The sequence below is a fragment of the Symphodus melops genome (genome assembly GCF_947650265.1).
Source record: "Symphodus melops genome assembly, chromosome: 17".
NCBI classification, from domain to species: Eukaryota; Metazoa; Chordata; class Actinopteri; order Labriformes; family Labridae; genus Symphodus; species Symphodus melops.
In genome coordinates, this window is record NC_136707.1 from 12,053,812 (window position 1) to 12,078,459 (window position 24,648).

The following is a 24,648-nucleotide window of genomic DNA, read 5'->3' on the forward strand; positions in this document are numbered from 1 at the left end:
GCAGAGTTATTCATATACTTTCTTTATCACATGCACACATTTGTAAGTTAGCTGTTAGTGGTTAGCTGCTATCATGATGCTGTTTACATAGCGGCTATCGTCATCCAGCTTACACATTACAGCTTAAAATTGTCAGACTATGTGTTTCCGTTTCTCAGTTGGCTGCTGAGTAAAAGACATTCACGTAATCAAGCAGTACAATAACAGCGCTTTGGTAAAAATTTTACTTGAATTTTGGATTTGATTAGAATTAAGTTTTTCATTTAAATGCAAGTATATTCAGTATCCTGCATTTAAATGAGACCCTCAGCGTGTCTAAAGATTATTATTATTTTAGAGAAGGTTGTGTGCCACGAGGAGAAATACAGACATAAACAATCGGCTGTGTATGGTTTAAACACGGCAGGGTTTTGTTTATTGTATAGTCACACAGGAAGTGATGATTCTTTCAACCAATCAGCGGACTGCTGTGTTTAGCTCTACCTTTTCGGGTCGGCTCGATATTCTTGGCACCCCAACGGAAGCGTCCCAAAAAGTGGGACGATACGGATGGGTTATTTGGGAATCTTTCCCGGGATTAGTCTATGGTAACACCACAAAATGCACGCCACACCGAGACGAACTGAACCGGACCGCTCGGTTGAAACGGGGATTAAGTGCCTGCAGATGCAGAATTGCACAAAGACAGACTTGTACCATGAAAGCAAACCCACCAACGGAATCAAAGTTTGTACAGGAGCATTAAGTACGGTGTAAAGCACACATCCATGGTCACTGCACCACTGATCAACTGTACATCAGCGGATGCCGCTGTGCCATAATGTATAGTAATGTGTGAGAGCTTCACCTACATGGTTGAGATTAGGCTACTCGTGTTGACTGAGTGAATTTATTGATCCGCACATCATTGAAAGGGATATGTGCGTTTAGACCCAAAAAAACAAGTATAGACAATGCTCATCAATTGAGTACATGTGTATGTAAAAGATTTGCACTTTACAATTCCAGTATTGTGCAGTAGAAAAGTAATGAATACATTTAATGTCATACAGGCGCTCTCTCTTTGCCTGGGAAGTGGCTGGAAACCAGCTGACTGGCAAATGCCCTGGAGGGGGAAATCCTGGTGGCTGGAACTGTATATACACGTGTATATATAATACTTGTGCTTATATAAAAAAATTAATATTTTTTTATTAATGTACTTTGTGCTCTTATTTTCTAGATGCGGGAAAATCCACAATTGGCGGACAAATTATGTAAGTCAAACAATTCCTTGTTTTGTTAATGTCCTTTCCTTTTAATAAGTGAAATGGAATATCGCGGAAGGCCTAATATGTTGTCCACTTTTTTCTGTTGTACCCTACCCCCCTAAAGGTATCTAACAGGCATGGTAGATAAGAGAACATTGGAGAAATATGAAAGAGAAGCCAAAGAAAAGAACCGAGAAACCTGGTATGGGAGAAATTTTGTATTTTTACAAACTAGCTTATTTTTTATAAAAAATGTTCAGGAAGCATGTGTATGTTTTTGTATGTATGTTTCTTCTGATCATTCAATATCAGCTAAGATAAATCGTGTAAATGGCTTAGATAAATTGTGTAAATGGCTTACATACTGTATTAGGTATTGGAATATAACTTTATCAAACTTTAGTCATTTTACTTATTAAATTTACTTAAATTTAAAGGCAAAGTTTAAAATCATCAAAAGATTCATGAGACAGGATGGATAATTGTCCGAATGATGTTTGAACAGATGGGTTTTGAGACGTGAAAATTGCTAGAGTCAACGTTATGGATGTCAGGTGGGAGGGAGTTCCAGAGGTGGGGGGCTCAGTGGCTGAAGGATCTGGACCCCATGGTGGCCATATGGGTAGGAGGGATGAGGAGGCTGAGGGAAGAAGATGATCTGAGGGTCCGACTGGGTGTGTTTATGTGGAGGAGTTCAGTGAGGTAAGGAGGGGCGAGGTTATGGAGGGCCTTGAAGGTTAGGAGGAGAGTTTTGTAAGTAATGCGGTGTGTGATAGGGTGCCAGTAGAGCTGCTGGAGAACAGGGGTAATGTGAAGGGTGTTCTGGTGATGATCCGGGCTGCAGCGTTTATGAAGGGACTTTTGAGGGAGAGCAGAGAGAAGGGCATTCTAGTAATCCAGACGGGAGGTGACCAGAGAGTGGAGTTGTCGATGGTGATAGTGAAGCTGTTTGTTTTTGTGAGAGGATTTTGAACCAATGAGGAGAATCTCCGTTTTGTCACTGTTAAGTTTGAGAAAGTTGGAAGAGAACCAGGATTTGATTTCATCCAAACAATCACAGAGGGAGGTGGGAGGGAGGGTGGAGTTGGGTTTGGTGGAGAGGTAGAGCTGGGTGTCGTCCGCATAACAATGGAAGTGAATGTTGTCCGGAATGTATGGCCAAGGGTGAGAAGGTCGATAATGAAGAGGATTGGACCAAGGGCAGAGCCTTGGGGAACACCGGAGGAGAGTGGGGAAAGCTGAGATGTGAATGTTATCGATTGGACTTGTGATGCAACAGTTTTTTTTTTTTTATTGGAAATGAATGGTATGTTTGAAATGGGACGAAGGTTATTAAAGTTGCTGGGGTCTGAGCCAGGCTCTTTGAGAATGATGGGAGTTATTGCAGCAGATTTCAGAGGTGAGGGGACAGAACCAGATTTCAGGGAGGAGTGGATGATGGAGGTAACCAGGGGTGCCAGGGAGTGGAGACAGGCTTTGACCAGAGGTGTCGGGAGGGGGTCTAGTTGGCAGGTGGATGGTTTAGATTTCCTAATGAGATAAGATATGTCAGCAAGGGAGGGAAGGTGGAAACTTGGGAGTGGCTGACACAAGGGAGCTGGAGGAACAGGAGGGAGTGGACTGCAGGAGGTTTGACAGGTCAGTTTCTTATGGATGTTTTCAATTTTTGTGCTGAAAAATGAATTTCAGTGGAGTAGAAGTGTGAGGGAAGAGAGGCAGGTGGGCGGAGACAGTTATTAATTAAAGAAAGCAGTCCGGGTGTTCCCATCACCAGCCCTGATGAGAGTTGCGTAGTAGTGGTCCTTGGCTGATTCTATTAAGAGTGTGGTGGTGGTATATTTCCTGGTGAACAGTAAGACTGGTTTTATTGCAGAGTCGCTCTAGTTGTCCTTTAGCTTTGAGGAAGCGGAGTTGTGGTGTGAACCAGGGAGCAGAGTGAGTGAATGATGTGCAAGAATGTTTATGTCACAAGTAACAAATCAACAATGGAATATCACTTGTCTGTCTCCAGGTATCTCTCTTGGGCTTTAGACACCAACCAAGAGGAGAGGGACAAAGGAAAGACAGTGGAGGTGGGCCGAGCATACTTTGAAACTGAAAAAAAGCACTTTACTATCCTTGATGCTCCAGGTCACAAAAGCTTTGTACCCAACATGATTGGAGGCGCATCACAAGCAGACCTGGCTGTTCTGGTAAGAAAAAAAATCCACCAGTGATCTTAAACTGTTCAGTTGAAATAAAACGTTAGGTTAGACGCATCTAACCAGTAGCAGATGCCCAAAATTGTAATTCTAAACAACATACCTTTACAAAACAAGTTCTGCATTGTAAATTCAGATTAGCAGGCAATAAACGGGTATATAAATCAATGTAGTAAGGTTGCTCAGAGACTCTTTAGTCTTTCATTCGTCTTCCATGATTATTGATGTCTAAACAGCATAAAAACAACTTTCCAAGGGATACTTCATACATTGAAACATGAATCTCTATTAACAATGTGCTGATGTGAATTTTTTAAATTTGGTGCCTTCTTAACTGAGAAAAGGCAGGAAGTGTCTTTTTGGGTCATTTGGATGAAAGATGACAACTCCCAAAACGCACTGCAGGCCTTATTTAGAGACATTTAGCACACGTGAACGTTTCCTCATCTGATTCCAAGATTTCTTCCAGATGGAATTGGCATCTTGGAAATTCCTGGCAGAAAGTGGACTCTGCCTGTCCATAGGCAAACAGTGAGAACGCTGACACCACAAGTCTGAACCATGCAGAGTCAGTCCGGGCTCCTTGTAATCACATTGCCAACCAGCTTGTTGGCTTTCTCTTGCTTTAGCTTTGACCATTTTAGACACTTAATAAACAGCCTGCTCATCATTAGACGTGTGTAGCTAGCGGGACTTCTTGTCTCGCAGCCGCCGACGACTATTAGCAGAAGCTGCCTTGCCGCTATATTGAGGCTTGTAGAAAGAGCCGCGAACATCCAACATAAAATCAGAGAATGATAAATTATTATTGAACAAAAGAAATTTTCTCTTGATTAAGCTTTTTTATTTAACGTTTATTTTACCAGGAATATTCCCATTGAGATAAAAGCAATCTCTTTTCCAAGGGAGTCCTGGCCAAGAAGGCAACATAAAACTAAGCATAAAAGTTTCACATTTTAAAAACAATTAAAATACAATACACAAAGCACAATAAAACAGATCACAAAGCATCAACTGAACCATTGGCAAGTCAGTTCTCAGCAACCAAACATACACACTATGGTCAGATAGTCCTTAATCCTTCCTTTGAAATTGTTCAATGTGATTTGGCATTCCAGTTTAAGGTGTTCCTGTTGTTTACAAAATGATGAAGGTGCAAAAGATTTGAAGGCACTTTCACTAAATGTAGTGTGGGTCTGAGGAACATTATACATAATAAAGCTGTTATGAATATTACGAGTACTGTTTGTTCTAGGAGCCAGTAGGGAATACAGATAAGGAGGCAGTTTGTGCAAGACTGGCTTATAAAGAAACGTATACCAATGTTCCATTCTCCGGGTGTATAAGGAAGGCAGACCAACTTTCTCATACAACTTGCAATGGTGTGTTTGGAAACCAGAGTTTGAAACTAAGAATAGTGCAGCAGAGTGTTCTTTTTCATCAATTGCTGTTATGTCATTTAGAACCTTCATTGTAGCAGTGACGGTACTATGTTTCTTTCTAAACCCGGATTGTAGATCATTTAAAATGCCATTTTTCGAAGCACTGAGAGTTTGGATATAGGCCTATAGTTATTAGGGTTTGCTGGATTACCATCCTTCAGCAATGGAATAACATAGGCTGTCTTCCAAACCTTTGGAATTTTACCATTTTCTATAGTCGTTAAAAATGTGGGTTAATGGTTCAGCAATAATATCAGCAGCAATCTGTAACAAATGAGGATTCAATCCATCAGGGCCAGCTGATTAGTTATTTATCTTTTTTAAAGCATCATGTACTACGTTAATTGTAACGGGAATAACATTAAAGTCAAAAGGGGTCTTTTTCTCATACTTTTTCTCTTACTCTTTTTCTCAGAGTAAGAAGAATTTTGAGCCGTTTTAAGTGGCACGTTCCTTTCAAATAGCATACCTGAGGCAATAAAATGCTGATTTAAAATAGATAGCATCTTTGTTTTATCTGTAATTTCATTTTCAGCTGATCTCTTTTGGTAACACACTGTCCCTTGTGCTTGCAGACTGACTTTTGGATTTTCTTGCAGTATCCCAAGCTAGATATCCCCTCATGAATTTTTTCTGAGAGGTTATCAGTGAACCATGGATTGACACTGCTTTTAACCCTGTATTTTCTGAGAGGAGTTTAAGAAAAGCGATTTTAAAATAAGAAAAAGCCATTTCCGGGTCAGGCATTAGAGCAACTTTTGCCCAGTCACATACACATGAGGACGAAATTATTAGCCCCCCCAATGAAAATTTAATTTTTTTTAAAAGTATTTCCCAAGGGCTATTAAATAGAGCAAATAATTTTTAACACAGCTTTTTTTAAACATCCTAGTTTTATTTTGGATGCTTATATTATTTTACTTTGCACACAGAAATTAAATTATGTCAGAAAAACCAAAAACTACCTGGGTCAAAATTATTAGCCCCTTTAAGAACTGACCTTTTAAATGAGACATAGAACTAAACACTGTTGTGCAATGATGTGCATTACCTTTGTAATGCTCAAAGCTTGGATGGGTTTCTGGTCCGCCCGCTCTGCATTCATTTCTATTGAGAAAGGTCTATCCTCAATTATAATAATCATGATAACTCCCCGAATTTCTAACGAGTTTTCATGTGGTTTGGTTTGTTAAAAAAAGCAGAAATGTACCGTAAATTCCGGACTATTGAGCGCACCTGGATATAAGCCGCACCGGCTAAAAATAAGTAAATAAATGTATTTGTACATATATAAGCCGCACTTGATTATAAGCCGCAGGTGTCCACGCTATAACAAGAGCTATTTACACAGACGTAGGCTACCGGTAACATCCGCAAATACTGTAGCGTCCGTACGGACGTTAAAGGACGACGAGAGCGTTCAAGTAATAACTTTTACTTAACCCGATCACTGTCGGCCGTGACCACGCCGTTTACAGCAGAGAGCAACACATAACTTGCCGTAACAATCCAACTCTCTCCCCCAGCGTTCTCTCATACAGCCACTCAACACGTTCTCGCTGGTGCATTCACTGACTCTCCACATAATCGGAATTATGAACACATTATCAACTACTGACTTTACAACATGAACTGTTACAATACGAAGCCTAGCCGACGGTGTCTGTAACACGGCTGATGAAAAAGATGACCGTAATATATTTCACAAGAAAAAGTCCATCCATTCACTGCCTCAGAATGACTTCATTACTCACTTCCTCAGTCTCTGTTGTCGCTGTCAGTGTCATCTTAACGTGCAGCAGCTCTGTTAGCTTCTTTGACAGCCAGGTCGATCGCCTTTAACTTGAAAGCTGCATCATATGTATTTCTCCGTGTGTTCTCCATCATGAGGGTGCGTGCATGAAGCGCAAAATGACTGATATTAAGATCCGACGTGACGAAGTCAAATGTTTTTGCGGCAGAAGCTCATTGTCCCCCATAAAAAATCCATGCATTAGCCGCACCGGAGTAGAAGCCGCAGTGCTCGAAGTGTGAGAAAAAAGTAGCGGCTTATAGTCCGGAATTTACGGTAGTTATGATACAGGACGTTTGACAAGTTCAAAAATGTTTTCATGCCAAAATACTTTGTATTTTGTTCTAACAAAGACATATGATAGGCTATGGCTCATTGATCAATGTATAAATTAATGTTATATTTTAGTGAAGAAACAAGTGTGATTGTTAATTTGAATTTATTTCTTCCACAACCACAAATAAGGTCTCTTTAGAAAGCTAACACTATGCAGATTCATAGATTTCTGTGAGTTTCACAATCATAATATTTTCTCTCAAACAGAAAAGAAGTTGAGAGAATGAGTTAATTTGCACATTACAATTTTTATTTTTTTAATTCTTTTTATTTTATCCCCCCAGACCCCCATCCTGTCATTACTTTTCTCTTATATATTTCACATTTCTAAGTTATGAAACAGACAACCAGCTGACAGTTGATGTCGGCATGCAATGCGTTAATTATTCAGTATAGTTTGAAAGTATGAATCAGAATGTCCTCATTATATCCACATTGAATACCAGTGTGTTCGCCCGCTTTTGATAAAACGGTACTTTTTGTGGCAGCTTTGGTGCCTCCCCCCCTACACACACACACGCACACAGACCGATACTGAAGTGCAATCCTTTTACACAGTTGTGTTTAAAAAGGCTTAAATATATATGTGGGTGGCCTTTGAAATACTTAGATGACGCATCACACATGCATGGGGAAAAACTGATCTTTCGACTTACAAATGCATTGTTTTGTCTCCTTTCCTTTTTGTGCAAGTAGTCTGTTCAAGTAAAGCCTCTAAAGCCTTTTTTGTTATGATAGTTCTTATTAACTAGCATGCTCACTAAATTAATGTGTTGGCCTGTAGGTGATCTCGGCAAGGAAAGGAGAGTTTGAAACTGGCTTTGAGAAGGGTGGACAGACGCGGGAGCATGCCATGTTAGCCAAAACTGCTGGTGTCAAGCACCTGATAGTTCTGGTGAATAAAATGGATGATCCTACAGTCAGCTGGAGCCTAGAGAGGTATGTATATTAATAATCATCGAGCGTTGCCACTTAAAAAAGTGAATTGCTTCTTCTTCATTAACAAATACCAAGGAGCACCATATCGGTCTTCTTTGCATTACATTAATTTAAAGGGACTTGCTTTAACATTAGCATGTGCTTTTTTGCATGCAAGAAAGGTGAATTGGTGAATAATAACAGAAATGGAAGATCCATATAAACACAGCTTAGATTTGTCCAAAGCTGTACTAATGGCTGTCTTATTTGTGATGAGATTACATAAGAGATGTTATCACCAGCTGTAAATTGGGCCAGTAACTTACTTCATATGCTGGAAGGGAACCAAATAACCAACATTTCCTTAAATAGACTTCTTATGGAGAAAGCCAATGGAAGGTTTCCATGTCTTCTTTTGCCTGGCTCACAGGAGTAAATCAGGATGAAGTTAAATTGTTGAATTCACTGTAGAGCTGAAAAATTAACAGTAGCTATATTTACATGCAAAATGTAATCGGAATGATTGGAAATTATTCATGTACCAGTACATTCAAGTACATTTATGCTATAAAATCTTTTTTTAAAACCTTAGGTATGAAGAATGTAAGGAGAAACTAGTTCCATTTTTGAAGAAGGTGGGCTTCAATCCGAAAAAAGACATTCACTTCATGCCGTGCTCTGGTATGACTGGAGCAAACCTGAAGGAACCAACTGACATGTGTTCCTGGTACACGTAAGTCTTGATAGTGTCCATTTACTCTTTTTGGTCAGTAGGTCCGTCTGTAAGTCGATGAAAGTGTTCTTTCGTGTTCAGTGAATTTTACTAACTGCGTTCCATTTATGATGTTGTTTCAGAGGTTTACCTTTCATTCCACATTTGGACAGTTTGCCACATTTCAACAGATCAAGTGATGGACCTATCAGATTGCCCATTGTAGACAAATATAAGGTAAAAATGTGTGTTCAACTGTGATTTGCAGTAGTTAACAGATCTATCACAGAATTGTATTGCATCATCAATGTCTATTCTGCACATCACTACTTTTGTAATCATCTATGTAAGTGTAGGGTTCCCACAAATACTGAGTAACAGTTGGTCATGGAACATGAGAAAAAAGGCTAAATGTACTGGAAAGTTTTTGCTGTCCTGGAAAATTATTCAAACATTCTCCCAATTTCATATCAGAGTTCCCTAAACACATGCCATTGTCATCTGAAAGTTCTGAATTATGTCAAGGATCACATTAGAGCTGCAGCTATCGAATATTTTAGTAATCAAGTATTCTATCTAATATACCATTGATTAATCGAATAAATCATACTTTTGCTTAATTAAGGTTTAATTCGTCTCGGGTCGTCCCTACAAACCTGCTTGCAGTCTTTGCAGCTACCATGGTAACACCTGCTTGTTACAAACAACCACCTCTGCTCTACAGCTGCTGACATTCACCATATTACTGACCAGGTCTCAAATAAACTTTTTGATTCACTGGTCAAGGTGGCAGGTAGATGGAAAAATACAGGTCAAACACTTTTTTTTCTTTTTTTTAAAGGTTTATTTTTGGGCTTTTAGTGATAGCACAGTGGATAGAGTTGGAAAGCGGAGAGAGAGCAGGGAGAGACATGCGGTAAAGTCGCCATGGGTGAGACGTGAACCCGGGCCGCCCGCACAAGGACTGTAGCCTCAATACATGGGAGCATGTGCTGGCGCTCCCAGGCCAAACATGTTTTAATGGCTGAAATAACAAATAGTGTTTTTGTGTTACAGTATATTTCATTGAGAAAGCATTTGACCAGATCACGTGTTCCCGACTCGGTCGTATGGATCACGGATCAACTGTGTGCTGACTTAAAGTTAAAAGGGGCGCGCCGTGTGTGTGTGTGTGTGTGTGTGTGTGTGTGTGTGTGTGTGTGTGTGTGTGTGTGTGTGTGTGTGTGTGTGTGTGTGTGTGTGTGTGTGTGTGTGTGTGTGTGTGTGTGTGTGTGTGTGTGTGTGTGTGTGTGTGTGTGTGTGTGTGTGTGTGTGTGTGTTAGCGCTGAAGTGTCTGTGTCAGACTCAGTGTGCAGCAGAGAGAGGAGCAGGTAGCTGCAGCTACATTAAACGTGTTTTATACTCGCAGCATAGTTTCAGCTCTAGATCACATCATAAAGCAATGGTAGTTTATGGACAATAGTTTTCAGAATAGGCTACATAATGACACTCACAGTCACGTCACAGAGTAGCATCTGCAGGCAAAATTACATGTAGGTTACGTTTCAATATTTTATATATATATATATATATATATATATATATATACACACACACACAGTGAGGAACATAAGTATTTGTACACCCTGCGACTTCGCAAGTTCTCCCACTTATGAAATGTATATTGTATGTGCATTTCCACTGTGAGAAACGGAATGAAAAAAATTAATAATGTAATGTAGCTGAGAGAAGTAAAAATCTAAGTTTATGCTACAGTGAACTACAGCATAGTGCTGCAGAACTACAGCACAGAAGCAACAGACCCTATAGAGTTCTTAATTATGGTGATGATGAGGCTGTAAGATGATGGGCGACAGAAGAGAAACAGCAGGTGACTTCACCAAGTCGGAGGGATCAACTGGTTCAAATATTTGTCTTCTTTTGCGACAGGTTGATTTTGTCACCAAGGCTCAGGGCCACTGCGGTTGGTTTATTTTGACATCACAACCGTTATGCTTCATCGATCTAATCAACGGTTTTGCCAAGCTAGGGAAACCGTAGCTTGTAGAGAGTACCTGGGGTGATGAAGTTTAATGTCTGCGATGATGACTGTAGTCTCAGTTAGCTACTTGTTAGCAACCGTTGTTTTAAGTACACATAAAAACTTTAAAATTCATACATGGTGGTCTTAGCGAACGTAGTTTATCTCGTCTGACAAAACATCAACATCTCTTAAGCTTGTTTACCACAAACTTCATTTCAGGCATTTTACCACAAACTCATTCAAAATCCCCATTGACTTTTTGAGTTACGAACTCATGGCGCTAAAATGCTAACTCACTTCCAGGTTTTAGGACCCATTACTGTGCTAGTCTATACAGTGCAGTCATCCTGTCCCCTTCGCAGAAAAGCCCCTCCAAAGTATGATGTTTTCACCCCCATGCTTCACAGAAGGGATGGTATTCTTGGGATGGTACTCATCTTTCTTTTTCCTCCAAACACGGTGAGGGAAGTTTCGACCTAAAAAGTTCTATTTTGGTCTCATCTGACCACATGACTTTCTCCCATGCCTCCTCTGGATCATCCAGATAGTCATTGGCTAACTTCAGACGGGCCTGGACATGTGATGACTTGAGCTGGGGAACCTTCCAGACAATGCATGATTTTACTGTTCTACCGACAGTAACCTTTGAAACTGTGGTCCCAACTCTCTTGAGGTCATTGATCAGCTTCTCCTGTGTAGTACTGGGCTGATTCCTCACCTTTCTTATCATCAGTGATACCCCCCGAGGTGAGATCTTGTATGGAGCCCCTGTCTGAGAGAGACTGACAGTCATCGTAAGCCTCTTCCATTTTCTAACAATTACAGGGTGTTCAAATACTTGTGTATTATCAATCAATCAGCTTTATTTATCTAGCACTTTTTATACATATACATATATACAAAGTGTTGAACATTAAAAGCAATGCAGTGTGAGACACCGTATTTGCACGAAAGATAAAAAATCACACACACTCAGAGCTGTTTGTATGGAGACATGGGCATGGCAGTGAGGACTAAGGTGAGAGAAGGGCCACATTTGGGGGCCGTCTACACTGGGAGTGGCACAGCTTATAACCACACCTTAAAACCCAAAAGACCGTCATACCAGCTAAATTGTCATAGAATAAGTTTTAGAAAAGTCCTGGTAAATGAACTCGAGGAAATAGTGGGAAGTGTTAAGTTGAATCTAAATTTCTAAATCTTGCATTTAGAATTTCAAAATTCTGAGGACAACAGTATGAAATATATAAATGTCTCTCATTTGAATACACTCCACCTTAGTACAAAAACATTTTCAAACCTTATTGATAATCCTTCTAATTGTATATTAATTTACACTTATTTTCACAATTAACAAAAAAACACATTTTTAGCAGTATCTGTGCTTTTTAACAAATACTAATGCACACAGTTAACTGAGCCGATGGTCAACTGTTTGGGGTATTATTTGAATCACTGGAAAAGCCGAAAACACTGAATTATAAATCTGTTTTTAAGAGACATGACATGTCCGTTCCTCTGTAGCATCACCTGTTTGTGACGATAACATTAGCTGATCACATACAGCTATCGCTTTTAACTGTTTATGCCCGCACAAACAAGCATTGTATTGTTTATTATAAAATACTCAGTAACAGTGTTTAGTTTCTTTGTTACGTGATCACAAACACATGAAGAACAAACTGTTGTCTGCTTCAAACCAAAAGACAATTTCTACTGACAAAAAGATTTAATATTAATTGTCTAGTTATTTGTTTTGACTTGGTCCGTTATGGATCAGTACAGTTTGGTTCGGTAAAACCTGATCCCGTCCACGTTTCCACAGCCAACTGTGCCCTATTTGGTAGGCGCGATTAAGCCAGATGCTGATTGCCGCGTCAGCTACGTAATAGCGTTGCATGATGGCAGCTGATCACTAACCGCTAACCCATTAATAAATTCAACAAAGGAGACAAACACGACACAAACAAAAGCAGTGATGGAAGACATCTAGCAATTCATCTACTGTCATTGGCATGTGGCTCTTTGTTACAAAACCCAATCAATCGATATTCTTGCCACCCCAACGTAAGGGTACAGATCGGTTATTTGGGGATCTTTCCTGGCTTTTAGTCCATGGAAACACCTCAAAATGCATGCCAAACCGAGACTAACCGAACTGAACTGCTTGGTGGAAACAGGGCTCATGTCTCAGGAATAGGCTACTGATTTTTTTATTTTTTATTTTTTAATAATTTAACTTCATGACAGTAACCAAGTTTGAATTTAAAATGTTTCTGACTTGACAGAATCCCTCTGTATCAGAGTGTCACTCTCATCATCATAATACATTAAAACTCTAACCCATGATTATGAAGGAATCATTTATGATGTTGATGATTTTAACACTTCATATTAACAATGTTTGACAGTGAATCAAAAAACAAATCAAATGTCGGGAGTGAGAGGCCTACACTCTTATATATTGACTTTAAAGAATTTACAATTCATATTTCATTGTTAGTCCTCATGTCAAACACTTATTATTCCCAGCTCATCACAGAGCAGCTCTTTACAAACACACAGATATTTATAATCTGTTTAAATGTCCATCTGTCGGTTTAGGCCGTCTTTTCTCCAGTATTAAACTCTGCTTATTTTGATAAGTTTCATTAAAGTCTGATCCGATCCGCTTCAGCATCCAATCAATAGCCCTGTTTCCACACAGCAGTCCGGTACGAGTCGGCACAGTCTGGTACGGTTTGATTCGATTACGGCCAATCCCATTTGTGTTTCCACAGCCGCCTGTGCCCTATTTATTAGGCGACGCTTAAGCGGGATGCCGATAGCCACTATGTAGCAAGGACCAAGGATCTAGCAATCAAGAGATCTGAGATAGACCCTGTATCTTCATTGGTTTTGTCCAACACAGCCCCCTCTAGTGGAGTTTGTTAACATAAAGACAAATGCATTAGTATACATTTACTCATGTTCAGCTACAGCTTAAACAAGTGTTGTCAAAAGCACTCAACTGATTCTTGTTTTCTTTTTTTTAATTAGCAACCACCGTTAAAATATTTTTTTATACTAGACTATTTGTAGAGCTGCTCCGTCATGGTGACAAACCACTCTAGCAATGCCATCCCACCAGAGTTTCCCTAGCACTAAATTACACTTATTTTCTCATCTATAACGCTATTATTCTGTTTGTGTTCTACCTTATCAGGACATGGGCACTGTCATTTTGGGCAAACTGGAATCAGGCTCCATCAGTAAAGCACAACAGCTGGTCATGATGCCAAACCGAGTAAGTACAATTCTTCCACTAACTGGTTTCTAGTTGCCTCAAATCAAATTTTTTTGTATATAGTGGGGATGTAAACTATCCAAATTATTTATCCTGGTTAGCACTTTAATTTATATTTAAATACTTTTTCCAGATTTACAAAGACTTACAAAATCTGTAAGCATTGCATGTTAGCACAATAAAATTAAAAGTTACATTTGGCAAAACAGCATTAAAACAGTCAGGCCCAAATGATTATGCCATCCTTGCGACAAAATTGAATGTTTTCCCATCTGTTAATGATGAATTTGAAAGAGTCTTGCAGCCTGTAAGCAGACAAGACAAACAGAATGCGTCACCCCTCAACTTTTGTCTTTACTGTAGCAAGGGCAACTCATCATCACTTTTGCGATATTTGTTGTTATACAAGGTAGATCGAAGTATTACATTTGGATCATCATATTAACCTCTTATTTTGCTTTGTTTTTCACAACTGAACGTGTCTAATTGTTGTTTACATCTTTCAACAAGATGTGATGAAAATGGCTTCTGGGCCAGATATAGCCCATGTGCCATATGTTTGAAAGCCCTGCTTCTGTACTTAATCAATCATACAACTGTATATGGGTAATTACTGATGGCCATTGTCACTGTTCTGATGAGTTGTACTTCAAGTTTAATTGTTTTTAAACTATATACTGTATATGTAATGTATTACATTTTTGTAAGTGATTTACCCTAACCCTTGTGTTTTAGTAAGACCTGATAGTAATTTTATTGTTAAGTAACTTAAGTAATGTTCAAGATTTCTTAACTATACACAAACTGTCTTAAAGGGAAAATGTTGTAACTGTTACACTGTTAAAAGATAAAATGCTTTGCAAGAAGTTATGGTGGGGGGGCCTGCAACAGTGAAACCGTAACTCTCCTGGTAGCTTTTTACATCCAGGGTGTCATTTCTTGCATTGAATACATTTTGGGTTTTTAGTGCAGACTATTGTCTGCACTAAAAACCCAAAATGTATTCAGAATAGTTGCACTTCTCCAGCTTTCAAATATACCTTTTAAAATCTGCATAGTGCACTTTTAAGTTAATTTACCTGCATTAGGGATGTAAAGATTATATTGTGAGGCAGTTAAAAATCGATTCAAAGTTCCAACAGTTCACATCAATACTTTAAAAAATGTATTGCAGTGTCAGAAGTCCACACCATCCAAGCGCCAAATGCAGGTAAATTTTCCGTTTGGTGAGTTCATTTAAGAGAGCTATCTGCTACAGACCGGGTAAATGTTTGACCATAAAGTCATCAAAACTATGTTATGAGTAGTCGTGTTTTATGTAGCGGCAGCTACCTGCTCCTCTGTCTGCTACACACCAACAGACACTAACACACACAGGCATGTGCACACAAGCGCGGTGTGCCCCTTTTAACTTTTAGTATCAGCACACAGCTGATCCGTGATCCACACAACCGAGTCGGGAACACGTGATTTTCTCCGTTCACTCTCTCTGCGTCTGCAGCTAACATAACAATAGCAACATCCTCTCAGTAGTTAGCACGCTGAATGCACGTGCAGCAAGAGCAGTCAAGGATGCATGTCTAATAATGAGATTAAATTAAAGTGTCTAATGTTGTCAAAGCTAAATCAATAAATAAATCACCCAAACAAGTATAAGAGCCAAAAAGATTACGAAGGTGCATAGGCGTTTTCATTAAAAATTAAAGGCATAATTTTTAGGTGTACTTTTTTTTTTCAGTCTAATTTTGTAAAAAAAAAAAAAAAAAAAAAAAGTGAAAGAATCGCATCGTGAACCCAGTATTGTATCGTGGGTTGAGTTGAATCCTTACATCCCTAATCTGCTTAGTTGTTCTTAATTTTTGATCATGAGGGATATTTTTTTACTTTAAATTGTCACTCATCTTGTACGCGTATCTATATTGTTCCCTGTGCCTCTCTTTCTTAATGTATTCGTTTTTCTCTTTTGTCTCTAGCATGTGGTAGAGGTATTGAGTCTCTTATCAGATGATGTCGAGACTGATGATGCAAGTCCAGGTGAAAACCTCAAGCTGCGGCTAAAGGGCATCGAGGAGGAGGAGATACTGCCTGGCTTTATCCTGTGTAATGCTGAAAACCTCTGTCACTCGGGGCGCACCTTTGATGCCCAGGTTAGGATTGCAGTGTTGCTCTTGCTACAATCCATGATCAACAGCCTGTATTTGTATTTCATTGAACTAAATTTCCCATTATCCAAAGTAGCTGCCATTTGGTACACAATTTACCAATTGGATTCATGTTTACTGCTTGCACATAACTTCGGAATGAAAAACTCACCACTTACCAAATGCACCCTAGCGCCATAAGAGCCAAATTCACCAATAGTTGAAGTAATTTTCACCAAATTAAAGCATCAATTAACTAATTAAAAAGAAGCTTCTCAGAAAAAAAGATGACTTGTTGCAAAATGGCTTGATAATAAATAACTATAATGATGAAACCCAAGTTTGAGAAGAAATTATTCTGATTTTGTAGGATGATATATCTGTTGACAAAGAAGATTTGGTGTATATGACCTTTTATGGCATCTAATCGGTGCTTTATAATCAATCCTGTAGCAGCTATTTGTCACTGGCTATAGCCGTTGATGCTTTAGTTTCAGTGGTGCAGAGATGCATTCCCAAATCAAATTCATCACAGAATTGAAATTACATCGTGCATTTGATATAAAATCTTTGTTTTTTAGCTGTAATCTGGCTCTTTTTTTTTCTCATGATGAAAAATTGTTTAATCTCTGTCCCCAACTGAGTTATGTTGGGAGGCTCTGGTTTCAGCCTTTGACCGTTTAGCGTTCATCACAGTGACAGCCTGGGGGAAGAAACTGTTCTTATGATGGGTTGTTTTGGTGCACTGATCTGTAGCGCCTGCCGAGGGGAGGAGCTTGTTTTGTCCACGGTGAGAAGGGTCTACAATGATGCTACCTGCCAGTTTCTTGATGGTTTAAGTCATGGATGAGGGGAAGGTCAACACCGATCTTTTCTGCAGTCCTGATTGTCCGTTGCAGTCTGTGTCTGTCAATTTTGGTTGCAGATCCAAACCAGACAGTGATGGAGGTGCACAAAACAGACTGAATGATGGAGGTGTAAAAATGATCTGCAGCTCAAACTTCCTTAGCTGACACAGGAAGTACATCCTCTGCTGTGCCTTCTTCCTGATTGTGTCTATGTGGGAGGTCCACTCATCGTACGTGCACGACAATTTTGAGGCACATTAAGCATGCAAGATCTCACATAAAATCCTCTTACACCCATAGTCAAAACCAAACGGGAAGTCCGCCATATTTTCTTTCAATGACGAAAATTCGCGTTTCACAGGTTAGCTATTTGAACGAACTCCTCCAAAAGCTTTTATCCCATTGACACAATGAGAATGTCAGTGTGTTCTCGACATGTTGAAGATCTCTCGTTGTGCTCTGCACGTTATTTCCTCAAGGCGTGGTCATACGGACGCATTGTACGTCACAAACAGGAAGTAGTTTGTTACGGGCCTTAATATAGTCATACATTCATCAAACATCACACATGATCCCAGTAGAAACACAAAACAAGTTGGTATAAAAACTGGGCGTGGCTACATGACTCAGTGGCGCCCCCTTGAAATATTCCAAAATGCCTCACCATTGACGTTTTTTGTCCTACATGCATGATAATTTTTGTGCACATTGGGTATGTCAGGAGCTACATAAAATCCTCTTACACCCATAGTCAAAACCAAACAGGAAGTCCGCCATATTTTTTTCAATGCAATAAAAATGACAAATTCCTTTTTCACAGGTTAGCTATTTGAACGAACTCCTCCAAAAGCGTTTATCCGATCATCGCAAACTCAATCTTAGTGTGTTCTAGACATGTTGAAGATCTTTCGTTGTGCTCTGCACGTTATTCCGTCAAGGGGCGTGGCCACGACGTACCATCAAACTTTGATGTATCGGCGCACTCCAAGTTTTTAACCTTCGATGACTGTAAGGCCTGCTGCTTGGCAACTTGTCGCGGCTGCACTCCCGCGGTCACACTCTCGCGGTCGCGAAACACGCCGACATGGGCGGGGTGTTTCGGTCCCTTCATCACCGCTTGCGGTTTTAATTTTCTTTTTTTTCTCTTTTTCATTCTTTTTCTCTCTTTTCTCTCTTTCTTTCCATCCTTCTTTCCTTCCTTTCTTTCTTTCTTTTCTTTTTTCTCTCTCTTTTGTTCTCTTTCTTTTTTTCTCTCTTTCTTTCTTTCCTTCCTTCCTTTTTTCCTTCCTTCCTACCTTCCTTCCTTCCTTTCTGTCTTTCTTTCTTTTTACTTTCTTTCTTTCTCTCTGTCTCTCACTCTTTTTTTCTCTTTTTTCGTTCTTTTTTTCCTCACTCTTTTTTTCTCTTTTTTCGTTCTTTTTTTTCTCTCTTTTTTTCACTCTTCTCTGTCTTTTGTTCTTGGAGCCATTTTTGACGGCTTGAACGTGAATGAAAACTCATGAAAATCTCCAATGTCATCGGTTCTGGCGAAAAATTTGATATTCTCGTCATTTCGTAAAAAAAATTCGCAAAATGACTCAGTGGCGCCCCCTTCAAATTTTCAAAAGGGCCTCCGCATTGAGGTTTTTTCATCGTACGTGCACGAAAATTTTTAGGTACATTCAGCATGCGAGATCTCACATAAAATCCTCTTACACCTATAGTCAAAACCAAACAGGAAGTCCGCCATATTTTTTTTCAATGGCGAAAATTCGCGTTTCACAGGTTAGCTATTTGAACGAACTCCTCCAAAAGCAATTATCCGATTGACACAATGAGAATGTCAGTGTGTTCTCGACATGTTGAAGATCTCTCGTTGTACTCTGCACGTTATTTCCTCAAAGGGCGTGGTCATACGGACGCGTTGTTCGTCACAAACAGGAAGTAGTTTGTTATGGGCCTTAATATAGTCATACACTCACCAAACATCAGACACATGATCCCAGTGGAAAAGTAAAGCTAGATATGCTGGCATAAAAAGTGGGCATGGCTAAATGACTCAGTGGCGCCCCCTTGAAAATTTCAAAAAGGCCTCCCCATTTAGGTTTTTTTGTCCTACATACACACATTTTTTTATGGTCATTGGGCATGTCAGGAGCTACATAAAATCCTCTTACACCTATCGTCATAACCAAACAGGAAGTCCGCCATATTTTTATGAATGCAACAAAAATGGCCGAAATTCACGTTTCACAGGTTAGCTATTTGAACGAACTCCTCCAACAGCGTTTATCTGATCATCGTAAACTCAGTGTCAGTGTATTCTAGACATGTTGAAGATCTCTCGTTGTGCTCCGCACGTTATTTCATTCAAGGGCGTGGCCATGGCGTACCATCAAACATTGATGTCTCGGCTCACCCCTATTTTTCCTTTCTGAAAGGCCTCCCCATAGAGGTTTTTTTCTCTGACATGCATGACCATTTTTTTGTATGTTAATAGTGTCAGGAACTACAATAAATCCTCTTGCACACATAGTCAAAACTAAACAGGAAGTCCGCCATATTTTTTTTTAATGGCGAAAATTCTCATTTTGAAGGTTACATATTTGAACGAACTCCTATAAAAGCGTTTATCCGATTGACAAAAAGTCAGTGTCTGTGTGATCTTGACATGTTGAAGATCTCTAGTTGTGCTCTGCACAATATTTCGTTTAAGGGCGTGGTCGTACGTAAGCGTTGTTCCTCATAGACAGGAAGTAGTTTGTTATAGTACTTAATATAGACGTAGAGTCATCAAACATAACACGCATGATCCCAGCAGAAAAAATAAACTTGTCATGCTGTTTTAATAAGTGGGCGTGGCTACATGACTCAGTGGCGCCCCCATGAATTCTTAAAAATGGCCTCCCCATAAAGCTTTCTTTGTCCTACATACATGAAATGTTTTATGCTCATTGGGCATGTCAGGAGCTACATAAAATCCTCTTACACCCATAGTCAAAACCAAACAGGAAGTCCGCCATATTTTTTTTCAATGGCGAAAATTCGCGTTTCACAGGTTAGCTATTTGAACGAACTCCTCCAAAAGCGTTTATCCCATTGACACAATGAGAATGTCAGTGTGTTCTCGACATGTTGAAGATCTCTCGTTGTGCTCTGCACGTTATTTCCTCAAAGGGCGTGGTCATACGGACGCGTTGTTCGTCACAAACAGGAAGTAGTTTGTTACGGGTCTCAATATAGTCATACATTCATCAAACATCACACACATGATCCCAGTGGAAAAATGAAACTACACATGTTGGCACAAAAAGTGGGCGTGGCTAAATGACTCAGTGGCGCCCCCTTGAAATTTTCAAAAAGGCCTCCCCATAGAGCTTTTTTTGTCCTACGTGCATGAAGTTTTTTTATGCTCCTTAAGCATGTCAGGAGCTACATAAAATCCTCTTACACCCATGGTCATAACCAAACAAGAAGTCCGCCATATTTTTTTGAATACAACAAAATGGCCGAAATTCACGTTTCACAGGTTAGCTATTTGAACGAACTCCTACAACAGCGTTTATCCGATCATCGTAAACTGAGTGTCAGTGTATTCTAGACATGTTGAAGATCTCTCGTTGTGCTCTGCACGTTATTTCGTTTAAGGGCGTGGCCACGGTGTAGCATCAAACATTGATGTCTCGGCGCACCCCTATTTTACCTTTCTGAAAGGCCTTTTCATAGAGGTTTTTTTCTTTTACATGCATGACAATTTTTTTGTACATTCATAATGTCAGGACCTACAAAAAATCCTCTTACACCTATAGTCAATACTAAACAGGAAGTCCGCCATATTTTTTTTTTAATGGCGAAAATTCGCCTTTCACAGGTTAGCTATTTGAACGAACTCCTCCAAAAGCAATTATCCGATTGACACAATGAGAATGTCAGTGTGTTCTAGACATGTTGAAGATCTCTCGTTGTGCTCCGCACGTTATTTCGTCAAAGGGCGTGGTCATATGGACGCGTTGTTCTTCACAAACAGGAAGTAGTTTGTTACGGGGCTTAATATAGTCATACATTCATCAAACATCACACACATGATCCTAGTAGAAAAATTAAAATTGTCATGTTGTTATAATAAGGGGGCGTGGCTAAATGACTCAATGGCGCCCCCTTGAAATCTTAAAAATGGCCTCCCTATAGAGGTTTCTTTGTCCTACATGCTGCAAATTTTTTATGCTCATTGGGCATGTCAGGAGCTACATAAAATCCTCTTACACCCATCGTCATAACCAAACAGGAAGTCCGCCATATTTTTTTTGAATGGTTGAAATTCGCGGTTTACAGTTTAGCTATCTGAACGAACTCCTCCAAAAGCGTTTATCCGATCATCGCAAACTCAATCTTAGTGTGTTCTAGACATGTTGAAGATCTCTCGTTGTGCTATGCACGTTATTTCGTCAAGGGGCGTGGCCACGGCGTACCATCAAACTTTGATGTCTCGGCGCACTCCAATTTTTTAACCTTCGATGACTGTAAGGCCTGCTGCTTGGCCTCGTGTCGCGGCTGCACTCCCGCGGTCGCACTCTTGCGGTCGCGACACGCGCCAACATGCGTGGGGTGCTTCGGTCCTTTCATCACCGCTTGCGGTTTTAATTTTCTCTTTCTTTCTCTTTCTTTCTTTTTTCTTTCTTTCCTTCCAGGTTTTTTTTTTACTTCTGCCTGTAGGTCGGGGTGAGGTGAATAAGACAGTGATCAGAGAGTCCCAAAGCTGCATGAACAGAGTGTTAGGCTGTGTAGTTAGGCTATTCAGCAGCCTGTAGAGTTTTCCAAGAAAACTGTGTTAGGATTGAAACATTAATTTACTAAATTTGTCCTGTCACCCTCACTTCTCTTCACAGATAGTCATCATTGAACACAAATCCATAATCTGTCCAGGTTACAATGCAGTTCTTCATATTCACACCTGCATTGAAGAAGTGCAAATTACGGTAAGACTTAGCTGGTCCACTGTAAAAATTAATAATGCAATGTTTTCCTCTTTGTTTTAGTTTGACATAGTTGTTAAATATTTTGCATGATTCTTTTTTTTTTTTTTTGTAATTGCAAGTACTGAAATTGTTTTCAATGCTTCATGTACAGGCCTTAATTTGTCTGGTAGACAAGAAGTCTGGGGAGAAAAGTAAGACACGACCGAGGTTTGTCAAACAGGACCAGGTCTGCATTGCCCGCTTGCGCACGGCAGGAACCATTTGCCTTGAGACCTTTAAAGACTTTCCTCAAATGGGACGGTTTACCTTAAGGGATGAAGGTAGAAACTCTACACCAGCTGGGTGGCTTTAGTAGACGTTTATATACACAGTATATTTGTCAGTGTATATGTAGTCAGTATGTGTTTTGAATAATGACAGGCATTCATACCCATCTGTACTAAAGAATCAATTTAATTAAAGCTAACATGTTATTGTTGATTTCTTGTTTGTTTTCTCAGGTAAGACGATTGCCATTGGTAAGGTGCTGAAGCTGGTTGCTGAGCGGGACTGATGGGGACTAAGCTGTCTGAGAGTCATATGTTGGGAAGAAACAGGTGGTGCTTGGTAATAGCCTGACGATACTGTTACCAGCAGGGATGGCCCATCCTTGTGGCACCCCCAGTCATGAAAAAGAACCTGTTTTTAAGCAAATGACAAACCAAGTTGAAGTCCATACAAGTCAGCCTTCTCATATTGAGAGCTCTGCTATGCCACTTCTGGGTTAGCCCTCTCCCCAATTTCCAACTCTGGTCTTCTCCTCATGACTTGATTATTTTCTTTTAGATTTTTTTAAAACTTCTTTAATACATGACAATGAAAAATTGCAGAAATTGTATCTGAAAGTGGATGTAGAGTGGGGTCTCCTAAATGATGAAAAATAATTTTCTGAAGTAAATTGCAAAATAAATACTTTGAAAGAGCCAGTTTGAACCAAAATGTTGCTTGGTTGTACGTGTCTCCCTTTGCTTTAAACCGTTATTGGTTTCTCATTTGTCATTCTGGCAGCACGCTTGAGCATTTTTAATTATTAAAGCAAACAGCAATGACAATAAAATTATAATTGGAAAATCAATTGTGTTCGCTGAGGAGCACACAAGTTGTTTCATATTTTGCAGTTCATGCCAAATGTCATTACTGGCTGAACATTTTTATTTTAGGTGTTCACAAATTGAAAGTTGCTTGTTTGAACCTGAAAAGTTGATTTAAATGATTTCAATTTTAACTTTTGGGATACCATTTTACTCTTAATTACCGTTCTAAAAATAAAATTATTTTACTTTTAAATTTATTAAGTGTGTTTCTTTTAAAGCTGTCCCCAAGTGCCATGTCGATTATTTAATTGACCAGCTATATACTGAATTCATTAATTAATTATATGTTTTGGATATGATACCAACAGTGCCACCATTAGTGTCTGTTTGCCAAAATGTCACGCCCGGTTATTTTTACTGTCAAATGTCCTGCTCACTTCACATCACTTTACATGATAAATATAAAATGGCATTTTATTATTCTCATCAAATGTTCAGTCCAATATGGCAATACATACAAGGAACCTACCTATATGCGCATACATACATGGTACCCACCTGTATGCTCATGCATGATGTATGATACTCGCTGTTATAGGACAACAATTTACAATTTGACTAGTAATCCAGTAGTGGAGTTATGGAGGTGGCTCAATCTCCAAAACTCTCGGGCAGCGCTGCCCCCATTATTCCATAGTCGGCAAGCCACTATTTCACCTTCAATCATGCTGCAGATCTTTTTGATTCTTCCTTTTCGAGACGTCGTCCATGACCTCTTTCCACAGTGTTGTCCATTTAATAAGAATGATACTCTTTTTGTAATTTATTTCAGCAAGTTGACCAATTTAATAAATTAAATATTTATTTTAAATCTGAGGCCATGGCTCTCGAATGGCTTGCCTTCTCCAGATCGGTGAGGTCCTAGTCCCAGGTGGAGAAGTTTAAGTATCTCGGGGTCTTATTCACGAGTGGGGGGAGGAGGGAGCATAAGATTGAAAGGTGGATTAAATGTCCACACAATCATTTACGCACTATAGTCATATTTTATTTTGAAAAATCTATGACATGACAAAGATCTTCCAATGGATTCTTGTTCCCCATGGACCTGGCTATTACCCTGGGAATGTACAACAGCTTTTACTGTAATGTTTTTTAAATAAAGATTAATTCTGCTGAAAGTGCATTGAGAGGTTTGATATGTGTCATATTTAATATTTTGTTTTGAAAAGTCTGTGACAGGTGACAAAGATCTGTCAATGGATTCTTGTTCCGCATGGCCCTGACTGTTACCCATATGATTTGTAGCAGATTTCACTGTACAGTGTTTGAAATAACTAAAGGTTAATTCTGCTCAAATTGCATTGAGACACTTTGACAATCTGTTCTGATTAAATGTTACTCAAAGTGTTGTTTAAGTGAGACAAACAGTATTAGTAAAAAATGTGCGCAAAAGAATCAACATTTCCTGATCCAGAAAACACTTTAAGAAGCTATACTGGTAAAAAATCAAGGTATGTAGCAGAGATAGAAAGTGACAGAAAACATTGTTTTGTGATTAAAGTCAAAATTAATCTGTTCTGACTACATTTTGTCGCTCAAAGTGTTGTCAAGTCAGACTAACTGTATTAGAACAAAATGTGCACAACTACATAAAAGAACATCAATATCAAC

At 39.4% G+C, this 24,648-nt stretch overlaps 1 protein-coding gene and 1 long non-coding RNA gene across 7 annotated transcripts in view; one reads left to right on the top strand and one right to left on the bottom strand.

Moving 5' to 3' along the window:
* gspt1l (G1 to S phase transition 1, like) overlaps positions 1-23,230 on the top strand; it is a 32,549-nt gene extending 9,319 nt beyond the window's left edge. For 5 of the 6 annotated variants that reach the window (XM_079366869.1, XM_079366868.1, XM_079366866.1 and 2 more), the window contains 11 exons: positions 1,223-1,256; positions 1,375-1,452; positions 3,262-3,442; positions 7,806-7,960; positions 8,532-8,672; positions 8,795-8,888; positions 13,880-13,960; positions 15,934-16,107; positions 21,815-21,904; positions 22,056-22,224; positions 22,405-23,230. In XM_079366869.1, the coding sequence (XP_079222995.1) occupies positions 1,223-1,256; positions 1,375-1,452; positions 3,262-3,442; positions 7,806-7,960; positions 8,532-8,672; positions 8,795-8,888; positions 13,880-13,960; positions 15,934-16,107; positions 21,815-21,904; positions 22,056-22,224; positions 22,405-22,457 (1,250 nt within the window). In that variant the 3' untranslated portion in view covers positions 22,458-23,230. The remainder of the gene's footprint in view (positions 1-1,222; positions 1,257-1,374; positions 1,453-3,261; positions 3,443-7,805; positions 7,961-8,531; positions 8,673-8,794; positions 8,889-13,879; positions 13,961-15,933; positions 16,108-21,814; positions 21,905-22,055; positions 22,225-22,404) is intronic. The other variant, XM_079366870.1, reaches the window with a different exon arrangement.
* The window catches only part of LOC306838599, a 311,986-nt gene that overhangs the window by 6,216 nt on the left and 281,122 nt on the right, over positions 1-24,648 (bottom strand). The window lies entirely within an intron of this gene.